Raw genomic sequence first — 16,249 nt, 5'->3', positions numbered from 1 at the left:
CCAACAGGTTTCTGACTTGCTATGACAGGCCTGTCGCTTTCACCGCCAGCCCTCCAATCACAGTGCCAGGAAAAGCACAGTGTGTGTATGCTTGTATGACGGCTCACCGACCAAAGAAGCAGCTTCTGCAGTGAGCTGTGCTGTCTTAAGGCCTGACCTGTCACAATAAATCTCAGAGTAAGAACGATGACATGGGAGCGTGTGTGCAGCTCTGATCAGGTCAGTGTGGGTAGAAAAAATACTCCAAAAGGAGTACAACTGTTCGAGAACAACAGCCATTGTTGCCAGGCTACATTTGGTGTCAACTTAAAGTGGAGTCCATGGACAGGAGCATCAGTCAAACAGTTAATCATCTGCCTGTATAGAAGGAGCTATAGACTCGACAAATAAAGGCCCACTAGCACAAAAGAAGTGTTTGTGTTCTTGGGCTGGGCACAAAGCTGTTAACTTTACATGACTCAGAAAACTCCTCTTGCACACACACCCTATTCACAAAGAAAAACGCTCACTTGCCAACTTAGAGTCCCAGATTTGTTCTTGCAGCACAATCTAATAGGAGCCACAGACCTGCTCATTGTAAGATCATCTGCGAGTGTGAAGCTCCACTAGACCAACACTGTGTGGGTGGGCATGTGTGGCCCATGTCCAAGTTACTTAATGCACAGATGCCAGTGCATCCATCCCTGTGATCTCAGCGTCACTGAGCACCGGGGGCACCAGAGGCTTCTGCTACTGAAGGACACTAAGTGGGCGAAACAGATTTTGTAAGATATTACAAAGATTGAGAGAGAGGATGTTTGAAAACAGAGAGCCCAGGCTTCCATTAGTGCCTATGGTAATCTTTCTCTGCAGGGTTGTACAGTTCTCTGTTAATTCAACATGACAGCCCCGTTCACTCCTTCCTCTGATTGCTCCTTCTCATCTGCTGGTTGTTACCCAGCTGCAGATCAAGGGTGCCCATGTCCTTGGCGATTTCACAGAGCCCCGTCTTGTGGTCGCTGCAAGTTGCCTGATGCTACATGAGAAGGCAGACAGCCAAATTTCAAGATGGTAAAGCCAAGAGCACACACCGTGTAAAAATTTGACTTCTTAATAAGTATCACTTAAAGGTTAAATACGACTTGTGCTCCTCCTCTGCAAGAAAAATAAAGGTAGGGTGCTGACGAAGTGAGCTGCAGGCTGCAATAATTGACATAAAAAAACAAAGCTTAAAGTTAGAAAAGAAAGCATGGGGGCAGATCAAATTGTCCATTACATTTTAGGAATCAATTACAGAATAACTAGTGTAAGCACTTATAATCTGCCAAAGCACTGACATAGGACAAGACTCACAATGGCAACCCCTCTGTTTCATCACCATCAAGTTCATTCTTTTTTTTTTTTTTTTTTCATTTTTCATTTTTGGGGTAATGTAAAAGATGCTGATTTAGAGCCTGTAAAAACATTATCCATCAACAGATACAACAATGGTATGGCATGCAGTGTAGATTTTCTTGCTAAATTAATGTCAGTCTATCTGTTTTTCACTTGGAAAAACTGATTGAAGAGTCTAATCTTACCTCATGAGACTTGGAGGTCTGTGCCACAAAGCCTCCACCATGGAAGTGGATGAGGAGACAGGGGGATGGGGGGAGGCGTTTGGTCTTCAGCCCCAGAGACAGAGAGATAGAGCCCCCCTCAGTACGGGAGAGAGATAACAGGGCCTCGCTGTCCTGAAAGAAAAAAGGGACCAAGAAAATGAGGAAAGGTTATCTTAAATTTCACCACCAAGTCATCAAAACCAGATGTTTTGGTTAAACAGCCCAAAAATATCACATGGAAACAGTGACCTGATGACAGGCAGCTGTTCCCATACTCTGACAAAGCCTTGTTTTCATAGTTAATATATGTCACTGCTAGTGTTAGCAACAGGGCTCCTTTGAGAGACGGATTAAGTAGCTGTTGTGCAGCAGCTTGCTGCCAGCCTTTCCTGCGCCTGCATGAACGCACACTAATTCCCGTTCATTAACAGAAACAAGGAGGGAGGGGAGCTGCGTCTGAGAGGGAGGGCTTCCGCTGATGCAAGCTTGTATTTTGCAACACTAAAAAGGACACTTTTGTTTTGCTGGAGCGTGATCAATGGCTGAAAGTGTTTGTTGATGGCACCTGGTTAAGTGCCAGGCTGCAAAGGAAGGAGGCAAAAAGCTGGAAAGAGAGCGAGAGAGTCTCAGGAGAGCACGTAGACAGGGAGGAAGAGGACAAAAAGTGAGAGTGATACCTTATGACAGAGAAATAAAGTGAGGGAGAGATTATGACAAGGATTAAATGCAGGAGGTTGAGTTGAAAAAGTCATGTACTGTAACAGCTCTCAGAAATGTCATACATTTAGTCTGAATATTTTGGGGCATGGGTAAGACATGTGTTTAGAATAGAGGCTGTTTAAACTGTAATAAACAAGGCCATGAAGCAAATACTTTGATAAGGTACAAGGAAGGTGTGTGAGACAAGTACTGAGCAAATACAAGAGCTAGTCTATTGCAGAATAAAACAGGAGCTTATAAAGCTTTTTTTATTGCATTTTTTCACTTGTTGCACTTCAGTGTGAAGAGAATATTGATTTCAGTACCTGTCCTTCACGTAAGTCATACGAGATGAGCCTCATCTGAACAGGAGCAGTACCGATGTGCGCTGACGGAGGAGCTATGGTTACTGAGGTCTTGTGATTGGCCGCCAGGGGAAGATCAAAGGGCATCGGGGGCACTGAAAGGGCCCGGTTCACCTTCACTGTCGTGGATGTCATACTGGCAAGACTCTGGAGAGGAAGAGATAATGGAGAAAAGTGAGGAAGAGATGGACAGAGAGAGAGAAAGAATTTAAAAGAAAGTCAGACAGAAAAAGAGAAAGAGAGCAAGTTACAGAGCGAGGCAAGAAGGCAGGTCACAGGAGAGAAAGGGAAACCAGATGAATAAATCATGAACCTTTGAATAAATTGAATTCCACTCTATTATTACCAGCGGCCTGTAAGACAAACTGCATAATGAAAGAAAAAGTACTTTCACTAGAGCAAAGTAAAATATCCCTGCCAGAGTTTCAAAATTAAAAACAGGGAAGTGCACTTATCTGTGTGCATGGATCAGTGGTGACATTTGTAGATTACAGATTACATTTGTCTGTGTGTTAACAAGGAAGATTATCATTCCACTCACCGACAGGACTTCAGTCTCAGTAATGTTCCAGAAAGTTTTCCAGAAATGGACGTCTAGGTTCTGGGTGATGCGTTCAAATTCTGCCCCTCTCAGCTCTGGGTCGATAGCATACTTTCCTGAATTAAAGAAAGAGCTGGCCGCCACACCTGGGGAAAAGATAAAAAGCGACAAAATGAGGAGGGTGTATTAACGGGTTGGGTACTCCAGAGACAATGTAATGGAAAAAATGAAATATGGTTCGACATAAAAAAGACAGGAAGGGAAAGGATGATGTGTGGTTGAAGGGGGAGAAAAATGGAATTGAAAAGTGACTGGCAGGGAAAAAGTTTAATATCACAGCAATGAAAAAGTAATTTCACAAAGTCAAAGAGTTAAAACATAAACTGCAAGAAAAAGCCTGCAACCTTGCTCATATAACATCATTAGAAAAGAGAAACTCACTAGAAATGCAAAAGGTGTTGTAGGAAAACATACGATTTTAAAGAAGTCAAAGTGCCATAACACGGGAAACTCTAAGGCCACAAACATGTGAATTAGCTTTAAAGTACTCAGCACTAAAGTATCATTCACTCAAAAGTCTACTGTGCTAATGCTAGGTTAAGACCATGGACTTTATTTAAAAATGAAAAACATTAGGAGCTTCCCTGTCACAGCATAAGCCACAAGCTACGCTTGCTCCATGTTAATAGATGGGACTAGGGTTTCTGTCATTTTAGTCAGTTCTCATCGAGTTGATCAATGCTGTGGAGGAATCAAGAAGTTGACATTTCCTGCTTCAACCATTTCTTTTTAAGCTTTCTTCCTGTCTTATCACTCCAACCCTTAAATGGTTTCATAGACGTCTTGAACTCTGTGACTTTCTAATGAGCTTTCAAATCATGACGTACATCATCGTTATCGGCATAACAAATGGAGGGAAAACCACCCTCACCAACAGAATGACCAAAAACCTGCTGAACTGTTGTGTGGATCATCAGGATGACTTCTTCAAGCCCTACAATCAGACTGAAGTTGGTGAAGATAGCTTTAAGCAGTACAATGGCATCGCTGCTCTAGATGGACACCATGATGAGTATGATCTACACATGGTTGGAGAATCCTGTGAAGTTTGAGAAGTATCGTGGCATTGATAAACCCTGGACACCAAGGTTGAGACTCACATCCTTATTGTGGAGGGCTTTAAGCTATACATCTACGAGCCTCGATTAACGTACTTATCCAACATAACTTTATTTCTACCCTGTAAGAATAGGGGCTCTAGGAACTACACAGTGCCAAATCCACTTTGGCATGTTTGATGGTGATGTCTGGCCCGTGTATTTGAAACACAAGAACTTTGACTTTTTTTGACAAGTTTATTTCTTCACCTCTTAGAATTCTGGGTAAAATTAGCAAAAAATGCCAATCCAGGAATATCCAAGTTAAACTGAATGGTTTGTCTGAACCATTTAAAGTATAAGCACAAATAAGGTGTCCTTAGAAGTGTAAGGCTCAGAAGTTCCTTCCCAAACTGGCAGACTCACTGTAGCTGCTACTGGTATTGAGTAATATAACAAAAAACTAAATGTTTTTCCCCATCTGAATTTGTATCATGAAACAGAGGCCTATGGATGACTATAGCTGGGAGGCTGAAAAACCAGATTGGGCCACAGCATAAAGCTAAAGATTTAAAGCTACTATCTGCAGAGCAGAAAATTAGGGTTTTACACCTGTTTTTATGAGGAGAAGTCCACTTGTTTTCAACCTGGAGACTCCAAAAAGGATCAAGGTTGGCAAATATTTTCCATATAGAGTTGCAAATAATTTCTTGGAAAAAGACATTATTACAATAAATACAGTGGACTGTTTAGAGCAACAACGGCAAATTCAAAATTATACAAAAATTGTCAAAAAAATTGCTACTTTCATACTTTTCCATATTGGTTGTTTAAAATGATACAATCTCTGTTGGTGTTGAAAAGTACAGAAGTTTAAAAAGACTTTTAATTTTCAGTCGTATTTCTAGCCAAAAGCCTTTTTGAGAGAAAGAGAGAGCACCTGTGGTTCATTCAAAGTCAATAGTCTGCAATCATTGAGTCTTAAAAATAGTTATGGTGCTGTGTATATATATATATTCTAGAGATATATATATTTAACCTTTGCTTATCTATTTTATAGGGCTAGGTTGTAGGATAGGAATAGGGTATTTTTTCTGATACCGGTGCTAAATCGACAACTTTTGAATAGTGCCTAAAAGGTGCATGAATCAATACTTCTAAGAGGAAAAAAAAGTGCTGACAGTCCATGGGAGAAGAAAAGCTGTCTTTGTATTATAAAGAATTGAGAGAAAAATTTCTAAAAACGCCAGTATACATGAGATAAGAAAACAAAAAGGGTGTACTTCTTTATGCAGGAGGCTCAAGCAATATTCATATACTTGTGTTGTGTCAGAGATAAATTTAATGTGTCAGTCAGTGTAACTGTCTTCAGCAGGAAAATGCGAGCAGAGGAGAGACATTACTTTGGAAGACTGTCTGATTGGGGGGGTCGGGTACCAAAATTAAGCATCATTATCTGTGTCGGTTCTATGTCAGTACTGGATTTTCAAACTCATCCCTAGATAAGAATGAGTAGCAGCTGTGTTAATTTTGGCAAATATTTTAAATCTAGCCTTAGTCTTTAGACTAAAATGTTAGTTTTATTCAAATTTTAGTCCTTTTCACTCTTGATAGTTTTCGTCTGGTTTTAGTTAAAGAAGACTCAAAAACATTTCAGCCCAGTTTTAGTAAAAAAAAAAATAGTCCTTACATTTAAGCTTACTTTTTGGTCACAACTAGGGCTGAACTATTTGCAAAAATAATCTAATTGTGTTTTTTTTTTTTTTAATTGTGAGTTTGATTTAACATGTAATTACCTTTAGAAGGGCTGTTATTTTAAATCTCAAGTAATCTCTGAATTTCTGTGGTTTATAGCAATAATCACACACTTAATCACATTTTAAAATTCCACTTTTTTGCATATCTAACTGTTCTATGTCGTTTGTAATTTTTTTTTTTTTTTTTCCATTTTAAACTATGAGTAATTGACTTCTAGACCTACTTTTATTGATAGATCAAGACTTAAACAAGAAAAATGAAAATGAAATAAGGGAACATTAAAAAGGTTCAGATGACTGACTTGTCCACTGAGCTGTCTGTACATTTTTCTAAATCAATATGAGACATTAAGGAGCAGTGATGGACTTATTTTACATCACAGTGGCTGCAGAAAGACGGTAAGTTGCCTTAACCAAAGTGTGTTTAAAGAGACAAAGTGTGCGCTAAAAGAATTAGTGCACTATTTGTGGACCTTGACCAATCACACTTAATTCGATTAATCTTGACAAACTTAATTTTGAGGTCCATCATCTTATCTATTACTCAATATTTTTTTACTAGTTTAATCAGCAATATTGTTAAATTAGTATAAATGCAGAACATTCATAATGATGCACCATCAATACTACAATTTGATTAAAATTCAGAAAAACCTTACATGCACAGTTAAGAAATATCACGGATTATGAATGTTTAACAGTCCAGCAATGACATCTTAGTTTCATTTTAGTCTTCTTGAAGGAAACTAAACTTTCATTTTGTCAGACTGTGGCTGGCAGCATCTTTAGTGATAGTTTAAGTCAGCAAAGTTAACACTGTGTGACAATGCTCAGTCACAAGAAGTATTTCAGATCACCTGTGCCCAGCAGGATGAGATGGGGAGGCATTATCCATCTTTACATTCAGTCAAGGGTTTAACTAAACCATTCCTTGGTATTAGAATCAAATTCTACTCAGCTAACGATGCATAAAAGAAAGGACTGAGCAGTGAAAAAAGGGAAAGAATGTCACACTCTGGTATCATGAGCGTACCTACATCTTTAATCTGTAAAGCACACCACAAATGGGACAAAGCTAATGCAGCTAACAGCGTTGTATGCAGAACCATTGAAAGAATAGAAACTGCTGGACAGAAGCAACTTCTTCACAGAGTTTTATAGCCTGAGGTCACTACAGTGCACTATAATGAGGGGCAGAGAGGTTCTAATACACTCACCGTATGGTGCAATACCAATTGCTTCCACTGCGATGCAGCACAGAGCACAAGAAAACGTGAGGATTAAATGATCGTTTTAATTTTAAATATTTGGTGTTTGTGTGCGCGCGTGTGCATGGTGAAAATGTGTCCGTTATAGCGCATGTTTTTCTATCCCTGCCTCTATCCATAACTGTGTGCATGTTCAAAACATTCTAAAATATAGAAGAAGCACTGCAGCTAGCCCTCGAGAATCCAAGGGATGAAAGAGCATGTAGAAATCTAAACACACAACATCAAAAGGTACACAGTGAGGGGCCAAGGAGCACTGTAGAAGAGGCGTGGGAATGAGTGCAGGCTATGAATGAAAATCAAGTCGCTGAATGATGAGAGGGTACAGCTGCAGACAGAATGATGCTAACCTATTCCCGACTGATGCCGTCTGTAGTTTTCTCCAAAGGCCACAAGCCCAATAGCGATGGTCTGAAGACAAGGCCGAATGGCTGGAGTGAACTGAAGGGAGGAGTTGGACAAAAACAGAGACAGACTTCAATTACAATTCACATTCACCATCCTTTTAAAAACTAGAAATGATGTGCTATTACAGCTGTTATCATTCAGCCAGAGTGGGTGAAATAGATGGCGGTACATCAGAATATCAGAGGAGTCCGAGACATTGTAATTTGATGCCAACAGCACCAGAGAGATTTCATCATTTTTTCCCTTTAGTTTGATTTTGACCCCAGTCCTCTGAGGTTTCAGCCGCCCTCGTTAAACTCGACTGAGAACACACACTGTGACAGTGCGATCAAATCCTTTACTCACTACATTTTTACCTGCAGGTCTGAGCAGCAGGTGTCATCCTTAGCTCTGTGTTATTTCCCTGGCCTTTGCTTATTACACGTCTTACTTCACTCTCACCCTTACTTAGGATCTATCTCTGTGGGCTCAGGTGTAATTGAAGGGATAAATAAGCACCTGGTGACAAATCAGCACTTCGCTTGTACGATTTATTTTCTCTCCCTTGTATCAAAAGGTCACCTTTTTGTCAAAAATGATGAATGCTTTTTGAGTAAGAGGCTGTGGAAGACTTGTAACTTTTGTAGGAGGCTTAATAAGCTCCAGTACAATGATATCTTTAATGTTATAAGAAATACAAAAACATCCAGTTGGTCTTTTGATAGATTTTGAATAGAATCTGAAAGTTAAATGAGGATTTTTGTTCTGTTTTCTCTATATTTTTGTGAAAAGTTCTCTAGTTCCCCAAACTCCTGATGACTAAAACAGCTAAATTTGCACATTTTAACTGCATCCTTTTCTATCTACTGAATGTCCTTTGGCCTTGTTTCTTCCTGTACCCCCATTTGTAACGCTTCATTTCTAATTCATGTGTGCACTACTTTCCCCTTGCAATGCTGCTCATCTCACCTGGAAACCAAGGCAACGGCCATAGAAGCACCCTTTGTGCATAGAGGCGTATTCGCGGACGAAGCTCTCGCTCAGGCCACTTTCATCTTGGAAAAAAAGGTTGCCATGGCTGTTGTCATGTAGCATGCGCTGAGCCAAATAGAGTAGGGCGCGCAGCTGGCACAAAGCATTGCAATAGGCCTCCATCTCTCCTGCATTGTGTGCTGCTCGAAAGAATATGCTGCGGCGGTTTGCAGCGATGTAGCTCCCCTTTTGGATAATGTGAAGAAGGCAGCAGCGCACCAACTAGAAAAGTATGAAAACAATAAAAGTGAGTTCGCAGGAATCAGGAAAATGTGGAGTCAAAATTAAAATCAACTAACAAACTAAAGGCAATTCCAATCGCACATATTTAAAGCATATGGGGTAAACAAGGTCATTTGGATGTTAAAAAAATAATCACAACAAGAGGTCATTTTTGATGATGTGTATTTATGATTGGTCAGTGCTTCTCTTTAAATGTCAAACCTTTCCCCAAATCTTTGTTTATATAGCATAAAAAAACAAACATTCTACAAGCACTTGCCAGCTAGATAGACTTTCATATACCCATTGCATAGATATATTTCACATTCATCTGGAAAGCTCCCATAGAAAGCATTTGGGAAGGGCAGGACTTTTAGAAAATTCTCAGAAGATGATTGGAGGAACATTCTCTCACATTCATGATGGGCAAATGAAAGCAACATTACAAAACTAGAAAAGCACTCGGAGAGCGCAGACCTCCGCCATTAGCCCTATCTCCCAATACAGAATCCTTTAAAAAAAACATTCCTGGATCCAGACAATGATCCGGATCACTCCCAAAATCTAATCAGTTCTTCCTTATACCATTTCTGACATTTCCTAAAAATGTAATCAAAATCCGTCCATAATTTGAGTTATGTTGCCAACAAATGAGCAAACAAAAAGAACAAACCCACCCGATCACATAACCTCCTTGGTGGAGGTAATGAGGTTGTACGCATGCACAGCGCTCAAACTTTCAGGAGATGAACAATGGATAATGGTGTGGATAAAACATATTCCGAGGCTGGTCGAGAGAAGAGTGAAAAACGTCGTCTCCATCTATAAAAGCTCTTGTTTTATTTTAATAAAGTAATGTGGAGAAATTCTGATGAAACAAATGCCTTTCTACAGCTGCATTTGAGCTGACTGCTTCAGCTGTTACCAGCCATTGTATTCACCGGCTTACAGCACAACTTAACCCAACCTTAACGATGGCAAACTCAGGCAGGGTCAGGTCAAGAGAAGAGTGCAAACATCTTTTCCATGATGAAAACCATTCAATGTGGCTCTCTACTCTTGTTTTAATAGAGAAATGTGGCCCAGTTCTGATAAAACTGGCACTTTGCACTCAACCGTCTTGAGTCCTGTAAAACCCCGCCCTTAGCTACCTCTTCATTTTCCTGAAATGCCGCTGATTGGTCCAGTGTTCGGTTTGGCACAAACATTGTGAATTGAAGCTTTTCAAGATGGATTTGTCTGATGATAGAGAAGTAGGCAGGTAAATCTATCTGTTTTGCAAAGTTACTTCCCAGCATGTATATTCAAGCAAAACAAACAAAAGTTCTGTCATTACTTTCAACCCTTTGATGCGCAACATGGGTCAAAAGTGACCCGGATGAGTTTCTATTATCCATATCTTTGGAACAAATTAATTTCATCATTCAGTCCTCCAGGTTTTCCTCAAATAACTTGTTTTTAATCATCAAACATCCTTGTTTAATTTTTTAACTTTCTTACTTTTTGAGTTAAACCACTTTTTTCAGCATTACCCCTCTAATGCACAACATGGGTCAAAAACGACCTGCATCCATTTCCTGTTATTTCATGTATATGGCTGAGAGTTTCTACGATATTTTCCAATTATGCAGAAAATATCTTATTTTTGTGATGTACAAATCATCATTTTTATTTTCCCTTCCTTCTCTATGAACAATCAGACCTTTTGTATTTTTACATCAAGTTTACACACATGGGTCAGAAATGACCCACACACATGAAAGTACTCTGAGGGATACTGCAATGTGTTTCAGACACTTCACAGCTCAACACAGCTGCCCTTGCACATCTGGTAGATGAAAGAATTTGTTTTTTGTTGTTGTTCACAATTGTTACAACCTTACTTCTGAAAAAATAAAATGACAGTTCTGCAAGATTACTGTAAATAATGTGGTTAATTTTAGGTTAGCTTGAGAGAGAGAATACATTCCTTGTCAGAGAGTGACAGTATTAACTATTAGCTAGCTAGCTAGCTTGACATAATCCATTTTATTTATGTTTTATTTTATTTTATTATTTAGTTGCTAACCTTTGTAATTAGCATTGATAGGCTGCTTATCTTGTGAACACAATTACAAGGAGAATTTAATTACAATTTAATTAGACTGCATTTTGCAGAGTGAATGATTTGCAGATTGTAAAAATAGGACGGGTTTTTCCTCTTAAAAAAAGACATAAAACGTTGAAATTTTGAAAAAATTAGGAGCAGCCGTCCTGTACAGCATCGAACACTGTCCCCTATTTGTAATATTTTTTTTAATATCAAAGTCAAATGATCATGTTTCCTGTTCTAATTGACCTACTGACATCAAACAAAAACTGAAAGAGAGCTTAAAAATCACCCTTTCCACACAAAGTGATTACAGTGCAACATGTTGCTTTGTTTACTTGCTACCACAAAATGAAAATAGCACAAGATGCCATCACACTGATGTGATTATGGACTTCTTTGGTTTAAGAATTCAGAAAGCTTAGCTTTCCAACTCTTTTCTCCACTGATAAACCAAGTGATATTTTAAGCTCAAAGATGAATATGTTGAAAAGGTGTGAACAATGCACACTGCTTGTTCATCAAGGAGCTGGGCAAAGAGCTTGTAATGCCACATATGAAGAGGAGCATGGGGGGCACGCTGAAACTCCAAAAGCATGTCATTGAGACAATGGGAAGATGTGGGTTAAAAAAAGACAACACAGCCACAAGGAGACAGCAGGCAGGAGGGCCAAAGAAAGAAGAGGAGGTGTGCGATCTGCCCAGTTTTAAAAGACAGAAAACGTATCAGCTGATGTTCCCAGTGCACCAGGCCTGTGTGCAAGGAGCACAAACAGACTGTGATCCTTTGTGAGGCATGCAAAAATTAGGATAGCAGTTTGTGCTTTACTGAAGTGCTGTGTTTAGTTGAACACAGTCAGAACACAATTCAGCAGTTTTCTGTTATAAAACAAAAGTAAAGTTCAGTTCAGTTCAGTCACTGCTTTATCTTATCTGTGTATGTGTGACAAATTACAAATAAACATGTTGCAAATACTGACTACAAAGTGTTTGGCCCAACTTACTGCTAAAGAAATAATACAAGATCAAATCATTCACTTATAAATGACACATAAAAGGATGGGTCATTTTTGACCCGTGTGTAAACTTGATGTCGTAATATAAGAACTGGTTCTTTTCATAGCATAAAGAGGGAAAAATAAAATAATGATATGTGGTAATCAAAAAAAGCATATTGAAAGAATACTTGTAGCAATTAATCATAAAATGATTTTATTTAAAAAGAAACAAAGATAAACTCAGCCAGCATTAAATAGCCATGGAAATAAATACAGGTCATTTTTGACTCATGCTGTGCATTAGAGGGGGGTACTTATGTTGCGCATCAAAGGGTTAAGGCATCCTCATGCACAGGCAGCAGTGCCACTGGTGGAAACAGACACATTCCTGGGAAATTTAACGTAAACATATGCTCATTAAACGGCACCATCTTCAAGACGGTAATTAAAGCAATAAAGTGGCTCTTTTTTTAATTCCCAAGGATATGGTATAACCATAAAACCGCCCATTCCTGTGTGTATTCTTTGGATTATAAAATAAGTAAATTAAGAGAAAATTGTTTGTTCTTGTTTAAATCTCTCAAGAGGAGCAATTTCGGCGCCCCCCGTGGACAAAACAAAAGGTCTCATCCCTTTGCTGATTGTATTCTGTACCTGTGTGTTTCCATAGTAAAATGTCATCCAGCTCTCTTTTAATACTTCTTTAAAACTTCGGGGAGCAGGTGGCCTAGTGGTTGAAGGTGCTCCCCATGTACGCGGGGGGCCCGGATCTCGAATCCAGCCTGAGGCCCTTTACCGCATGTCTCTCCCCCACTCTTGACCCTGTTTCCGACTCTATCCACTGTCATCCTCTATCTAATAAAGGAACAAAAATGCCCAAAAATAAATCTTTAATACTCAAACTTCTGCCCTAAAGCTGGGGTAACAGGCATAAAATATAACTACTCAGAAAAATCACTTTCTTCCTGACGATCTTGTTTGTTAAAGAAAAATCAGTATTAATTCAGTCTGTTTATAATTGGCTGAGAACTCCTCAGAGGAGCTTTAAAGCTGGAATTATAAAGAGGAGATTTGTAATGTAACAAAGAGAATTACATTTCGTTTATTGTGCAATTATTTAAGAGCTGTTTCTTTTGGGTCTATTTAAATTGTGTAAAGATTAAGTTACTAAGCTTGAAGGGGTAAAAAAACATGTATGATAGCATGCCAGAAAGCAAGTGTTTGAAATGCTGCCCTGCTTCACCACAGTGTTACAGATTAGTCAAAGTTGCAGTGTGTGGAGGAGAAGGATTATAAATGTTGAAATCTGGAGGCTTGAAAACAGAGCAGCATTCATTTGCTGCTCTGCTAGACTCATTCAGTTGTGGTGGGCTGCAGTTACTGAAGGTCATGATGTTTCATCAATAACTGTAGAAGATAAAGTACAGTGAGTACAGTTGGGTAGATATCCTGCAGCTGGAGGAATTTATCTAAACTGATTTGCAACATAAAATCAATCTGTAAAACAAATGGACTGACCTTGAAACAAAGCAATATGTAGGCACAGAGGGGCTAGAGAGCTGTTTCTCACAGTGTGGGGAGAATATTGATAAGAATGTAGAGCCATTTGAAGTCTTATTATTCTTAAAGCTGCTCTGTGTTGATATCAGAAAACAGATACAACTCCATCCCAAAGCCTACCTTGACCAGTGAGCGATAGCCGTTGGCTGGTATGTGAGGGTCAAAGTCAAAGTGATGGTACACTGCAGCAAAGCCAGAGACAACCGGCTCCAGACTGCGGGCGTGCTCCTGGATCAGCCTCATGGTTTCCACCAACCGCCGCGCTGCATCGCCCTGAGCCCCTTTGGCTCCTCCTGAGAAGAAAGCGGCGTTTTCTTCACACACACTGTACAGGGCCGCAAACACTGCCTTGGTGTCCATCACTAATAACAGGAAAGAGAGGCAAGACAACAAAAACAACTGTATAAATGAGGAAGTGTGCTGTAAAATGTTACTTTTTTTGAGAATTGTGCATCTAACTCTTTATGTTCATGTGGGGTAATTTTTTTTTAATTAGGCTGAGGAAAGGGGAGTGTACCCCATTAAAACCCACTGATGGTGCTATGAATCATCCCACCTTACTGGTCCAAATGCATGCTTTACTTATAGAATCTAAGACATTGCTTCATTATTTCTGTGTAAAAACTAGCTACTCTAATGTTCTGCAAGAGCATCCTGATCTCTATTCTGCACCATGACCACACTCTTTATCAGCATGTCGACACTGTACCAGCCCAGGTGGGATATCATTGGATACATCCTACAAAATGTTCTCTTACTTCTATTAACTAATCCCACGTAGCCGGGCGAATAGAGGCTCATTGATTGAAACGTGTTAAGCAAGCCTTGAAATTAAATGATGTAAATCCGAGCTAAGCAGCCAAAATCCGCAGAGATCTAGGCAGACATGCATGGAGCAGGAGGAGAAGGCAGAGGCCCCTGTGCTCACGTCATGCTGCTGGGAACAAACCCAGATTAGTCATACACTGACAAAAAAACATAAACACACTCACATAAGAGTCCCAAAGGGAGGCATACAGCTGTGTGTGTTTATCAAGTGTGCCCATATCGCTGCCTTAATGCAGTATAAGAAAGATCCAGCTTTAAGTCCCAGATGGATTCCTGCTGTTGAACTGTCACCTGAGACCTCTGTTTCCACAACACCAAGTCAGGCAACCAGCTGGTACTTACTGTATAGAGTGACTGGCATGCTGAGAGACAGAGGACACGAGAGAAGGGAGAGAGGGCATTCAGAGGAGAAAACAAAAGGAGCGAAAATGGAAACAGCTGTGTTTTCCTAGCAGATAGAGTGAGATGTCAATGAGCGGTCGCATTAAAAAAACCTAAGACTGTGAAAGAAGAATCATACAGCAAATGTGGAAATATGAAAAGTTAAAATGCGGATTAATAGACTAACATAACTCAGAATACTCAGAAACTTATCTCTGTTTTTACATTTATTTCAAGATTTATAATGTATAAGGGTTCAATTGATATAGATCTTTCAGGGCTGATAGCAGTGCCAATCATTAGTAGTTCATGAGACCAATAACCGCCATTTGGAATTCATGTAAAAATAAGCCACAAGTGTCAGTAATTTCATTGTTAGATGTAAAGCATATGATAGGACATAAATCTGTGATTTTCAAAACCGACTACTTCATCACTGATTATTAAGATGAATATGGCTATTACTTATAGGATGTCTAGCAAATCAGATGTCGTTGGGGTGGGACATTGGGTAAACTGGAGAGTGAAAACAGAGCCAGAAAGGGAGACACACCTTGCAACAGAGCCAGTGAAGCTAACTTTAAATTAGTCAATATTATCTGCTATTTGCAAAACAAAACGCCAACAGAAGTAATTTGCCAAATGCCAACTATCGGCCCTGAATAAGTGACAAGAGTGATAATCTGTCAATCCATAATTTATACACATTTATTTGCAAATTATTGCATATTATTCGAGGGGTTTGAGATAGACTAACTGTAAAAAACAGGGCTGAAGCCAATACTAATGTTTTTATAATTACTTCTTTGGTGTTACACTCCTAATATCTCTTCACTATTTCTCATGTGTGACCATGAAAACAGATCAGTCTGTCCAACAGGTCAAATCTTCTGCCCAGTAATGAATCTCTCCTCTATCAGCAGTTAGGTGTACTAGATGGTAGGGCTGAACAATTTGCAAAAATGATCTAATTGCAGTTGTTTTCCCAAAGTTGCAATAATTGAAGGTTTCTCCTCTTATATATTCTTTAATAAACAGAAGCAATAAATCATTCTAAATTATGATGTATGCAATATATGATATAATATACTAGGGAAAGATCATTAAAAACAAATATCAAATTGCGATTATTTTGTCTTACATTGCAAATTTGATATCAATTGCTATATTTTTTAAGTCAATCTCATTTTAAATAAGAAGTAAAGCATTATTTAAAAAAACAGGAATGTTTGCATAACATCTTTGCTGCAAAAAAAGTATTTGACTGGTATTTTGGCACATTTCAAGTTAAAGAAATATTGCAACTTTTGCAATTTGTAAATTGCAGCAGGCCATATTGTGATTTTATCTACTTTGCGATTAATTGCCCAGCCCTACTAGATGGAAGTATTAAATTGATATGACACAACAGAAAAACATCTGCTACTGTCATCAGTTCATGCCCA

General features: G+C 39.1%; 1 protein-coding gene across 3 annotated transcripts in view; it reads right to left on the bottom strand.

Moving 5' to 3' along the window:
- lipeb (lipase, hormone-sensitive b) overlaps nt 1-16,249 on the bottom strand; it is a 51,876-nt gene that overhangs the window by 21,906 nt on the left and 13,721 nt on the right. For all 3 annotated transcript variants that reach the window (XM_041793673.1, XM_041793672.1, XM_041793674.1), the window contains 6 exons: nt 13,716-13,957; nt 8,664-8,948; nt 7,658-7,748; nt 3,186-3,331; nt 2,606-2,791; nt 1,560-1,712 (listed from right to left, as the gene is read on the bottom strand). In XM_041793673.1, coding sequence (XP_041649607.1) covers nt 1,560-1,712; nt 2,606-2,791; nt 3,186-3,331; nt 7,658-7,748; nt 8,664-8,948; nt 13,716-13,957 — 1,103 coding nt within the window. The remainder of the gene's footprint in view (nt 1-1,559; nt 1,713-2,605; nt 2,792-3,185; nt 3,332-7,657; nt 7,749-8,663; nt 8,949-13,715; nt 13,958-16,249) is intronic.

The sequence above is a fragment of the Cheilinus undulatus genome, linkage group 8 (assembly GCF_018320785.1).
Source record: "Cheilinus undulatus linkage group 8, ASM1832078v1, whole genome shotgun sequence".
Taxonomy (NCBI): Eukaryota; Metazoa; Chordata; class Actinopteri; order Labriformes; family Labridae; genus Cheilinus; species Cheilinus undulatus.
Note: the sequence above shows the minus strand (reverse complement) of the source record. Positions and strands in the feature narration are given on the sequence as shown.